A 3859-nucleotide genomic window follows, 5' to 3' on the forward strand; every position below is an offset into this window, starting at 1 on the left:
AAGAAATTGTTACAAAATAATAAAAACTACAATTTTGATTTTAGAAGAAACAAAACTGAAGAGATCTAATTAAAATAAAGTAATCTCTTAATATATTTTCAGTCTTTATCACAAAGAAAATGTGAATACAACCAGAATGCAACAACAACAACAACAACAACAAAAACCCTACAGAGTAGAGGATACAGGTTGGATTGTGATTTTGGGACTGAATAAAATGGGTTCACATATACATATCTTTTCAGTCTTTATTTTTTTGCTAGCTCCTTTGATAGCATCTGTGTGATCCATCGCCGTTTGTCTGTTATCACGCTTGCCGGTTTTACGCCAGTTTGCGGAACACTGCCGCATAGTGGTGAAAATCGGAACAGCGGATGAAATACCGAACTGAGCAAACTTTTGATATTGTACCGTTTAAAAAATAATAAATACCGGTATTTTCACAGTACCGGTATACCGCACATCCCTAATGTCTTCCCTCCAGAAACTAGGCCGAATGGCAGTTTTCCAACATAACGATCCCAAACACACCACCAAGATGACAACTGCCTTGCTGAGGAAGCTGAAGGTGATGGGGTGGCCAAGTATGTCTCCAGACCTGAACTCTATTAAGTAAGGTGGAGAAGCACCATGTGTCTAATGTCCAGCAGCTCTGGTCAATTCCATGCTCAGAATGATTAAGGCAGTGCCAGATAACAAGGGTGCTAACACAAAATATTGACACTTTGGACAAGTTCACTTAGGGTGTACTCACTTTTGTTGCCAGCTATTTTGACAATAATGGCTGTATGTTGAGTCATTTTCAGGGGACAATAAATCTATACTGCTATACAAGCTGCACATTGACTACTATACAAGTTTAATCTCTATAGTATTGTACCTTGAGAAGATATACTAAAATGGTTGTTGAAATGTGAGGGGTGTACTTACTTTTGTGACATTCTGTGTGTATGTGTATATGTATATGGATGCATATTATATAATATTAATATAATATTAATATATTTTCATTTATTATTTAAATCAATGCTTTTTAAAGCAATGCCATTTTTGATACACACACACACACACACACACACACACACACACATATATATATATATATATATATATATATATATATATATATATTCCTACAGATTCTGCAAGATGTATGTAAATTTTGACCACAATTGCATGTATAAAATATATATTATGGGTTTATGATTTAGAAATGTAGACTTTCCATGAATTTTTACAATTCTATTAATTCTAATGGCTTTTCCAGGGCTATGGGAATCCTGCATATCCCATTCTCCCTCTCTTCTCCAATTTCTCGTTGAATTGCCTCCATTTAAAGAGAGAACAGTATTAAAAAGTGTCTTACCTGGTAGAGTTAACCCTCTTGACATCTCGGACTCCCCGCCAGTCGCGTCAGAAGTCGCGCGCATCTTTTGTAGTCTGAGGACAGGAGTAAAGCTGGATGAGTTGGATAATCAGCTGGATGAGTCCTGAATTTGTAGCCTATACTGTTTCTGTGTTAAAACTCCATGTGCAGGGGGTAAATCAGGGGCACCTAGCCGACATGAGACTGTCATGAATATAAAGACCGTTTATAGAGACTCTTGGTGCATGTGGGCAGAGATGTGACCTGTTTGTGGGGTCTGAAGAGATGTGAATGCTCGACTGTACTCACATGCAGGGATTGTGCAGTCTCTGGTGTTATGATAAAGCCTGTACACATGCTTCCTGCATTTTGGACTGAAATAAAGAGGACCTGGTGAAGGAAAAACAACCAGGTTAAAATTCTGAAACACTAGTTTTGTTTCAAAATCTCATTTAAAACTCAAAAATCTCTCACCTGTTAAGATTCTGATAACCTTCTCTTTCTTTTTGAGGTCTCTAGGAAAGATTTCTGCAAAAGGAAAGAAATTCAAAGGTCAAATTCTGAAGATTAGATGAAGCCATTTAGACTCCCAAACAAGTTTTCTCTACACGTTATGATCACCTATTCGCTAATATAACTATTTATTAAACACACGTCGCTTATTTTACCTCTGCTATTGCTTCTCTCTTATATCATAAATGTTATGTAGGCCAGAGACGACTGACCTAACTCGAAATTGCTGACCACCAATACCACGTGTCTGACTCAGCATGCAACAGGTGCAATGCAAAACTATTTCACCTAATGCTTTCAGAGTTAAGACTTTGGCTCGTGCCCTAGTGGGTAAGTCACATCCCTAATTTTGGTCAAGGAAAAAGAAGCCACATAGAGCAGCCACTTTCAGTGCATCACATGACCAAGTGGCATCAAATGATGCTACAGCATTTCTCACAAGTCAGTTTCTCAGTAAGAAAGTTGACGTTTCACTACCATGGCTTGTGGCCTAACTTTGAACATGTTTTAGCATTTAAAAACCATGAAGCATTTATCTTATAAAAGTGTTTTGTGCACCTTTCTTTAAAATTTACGTCAATTGCGACATTTTACTATCCTATGTATTAACATTCATACATTTCTGTGCACTTAATGCCTTGCTTACTTAAAATTGTTTCCCCGGTTTCCGTTTTGAGGCGGTGGGTGTCCTTAGGCGCGCTCTCTTTCTTTTGCGCGCTCCCGTCGTCGGCGCTGTTTCCCACTAGTCTCATGATGTCCATTATCCGTCTGAACGTTTTCTCGACCTCGTTCACGCTGGCGTCGCTTTGTGCGGTAGTGCAGATTAACATGACGAGCCCCATTACTAGAACCGGAGCCCGCAGGGCGCGCATCGCTCCCGCAACCAGAGTGCGCGCAAGTCCCGCACTGGATCTGGTGAAGAAGCGACAGGGTTTATAAGATGCAAAAGTCCACTTTATGTTAAAAATAAACTTGAGGCTTTTACGATTTCTTAAAAAAGAAACGCCATTAACACTTTCACCGCCAGTCAGTGTAGACACACCTACTTGTTTTTACTGCAGTTGTAAGTCATGAAAACTATTCAAACTATCTCTCCACACATTTTCTTCATCAAGTGCTGAGTTCACATACGCTGAGCACTTGTTGGCTGAGTTTCCTTCACTAACGTGGTCCAGCTCATTCATTTCTAAATAAATCTGTCAAAACGTTAGCTTTATAATTTAATACGTATGCAGAATCAGTCTATTTCTCCTCGACAGCAATATCACAACATGAAAAGCACATGAAAAACTCAAATTTCTCAGAGAAAGAAACCTCAGAAGCTCACACGTGTTTCTCAGTTACATATACCCTAAACTGCGTTCACATCTGCGATTAAAAGTCTCAATATGAACTCAGTAATTTCTTCCAAGAGCAAATAATCTGAGATGCAGATGGATTTTATAGTCCACATTCTTATGTTTCCATGTTTATTTCTACTTGGGAGACATTTGATTTACATTATCACACCAGTGAACTGTGCAAGAGACATAATGTGCAATAAACAATAAAACGTATATTGTTTAAATTTAACTGTTTAAACTACAAAACTAAAGATACTAATAAGCATTCAGTTACAATGTCTTGAACTGAGCTCACATTTGCAAAAAATAACCACATTTAATTAAAAACTAATTTCCTAACATTCTGGGATGCACATGGTTTTTATAGTCCATATTCTGTTTTCATGCATTCTCAGAAGTATTGAGGAGGAATACAGACATTCGATATCAATTTATCACATCATTAAACTATAAAAGAGACACATGTCCAATAAACTTTTAATTCCGGATTGTGTGTGTCCAAACTTTGACTCGTAGTGTAGTTAAACTACAAAACTAAACTATTTCGCATCACATCTCACAGAAGCGCATTGATTATCTGCTCATTTACAATCTACTTTGTATATAAGAAAACTAGTTCCGCTGAAAAAGCCTGTAA

At 37.7% G+C, this 3859-nt stretch overlaps 1 protein-coding gene across 1 annotated transcript; it reads right to left on the reverse strand.

Moving 5' to 3' along the window:
• Positions 1–1375: 1375 nt before the first annotated feature.
• Positions 1376–2765, reverse strand: alkal2a (ALK and LTK ligand 2a). Its single transcript, XM_073833056.1, has 4 exons — positions 2526–2765; positions 1841–1894; positions 1676–1756; positions 1376–1440 (listed from the first exon to the last, which is right to left on the reverse strand). The coding sequence occupies exons 1-4, from the start codon at positions 2749–2751 to the stop codon at positions 1376–1378; spliced, it is 426 nt and encodes a 141-aa protein (XP_073689157.1). The 5' UTR covers positions 2752–2765.
• Positions 2766–3859: the final 1094 nt, after the last annotated feature.

Source organism: Garra rufa, unplaced genomic scaffold (assembly GCF_049309525.1).
Source record: "Garra rufa unplaced genomic scaffold, GarRuf1.0 hap1_unplaced_710, whole genome shotgun sequence".
NCBI classification, from domain to species: domain Eukaryota; kingdom Metazoa; phylum Chordata; class Actinopteri; order Cypriniformes; family Cyprinidae; genus Garra; species Garra rufa.

Excerpts from the sequence above, each read along its gene's own strand:
- alkal2a (XM_073833056.1), bottom strand. The coding sequence starts at position 2,751 with ATGCGCGCCCTGCGGGCTCCGGTTCTAGTAATGGGGCTCGTCATGTTA. Across the intron at positions 1,757-1,840 it reads GGTTATCAGAATCTTAACAG|GTCCTCTTTATTTCAGTCCA; the intron begins GTGAGAGATTTT and ends TTCCTTCACCAG. Across the intron at positions 1,441-1,675 it reads AGACTGCACAATCCCTGCAT|ACTACAAAAGATGCGCGCGA; the intron begins GTGAGTACAGTC and ends TCCTGTCCTCAG.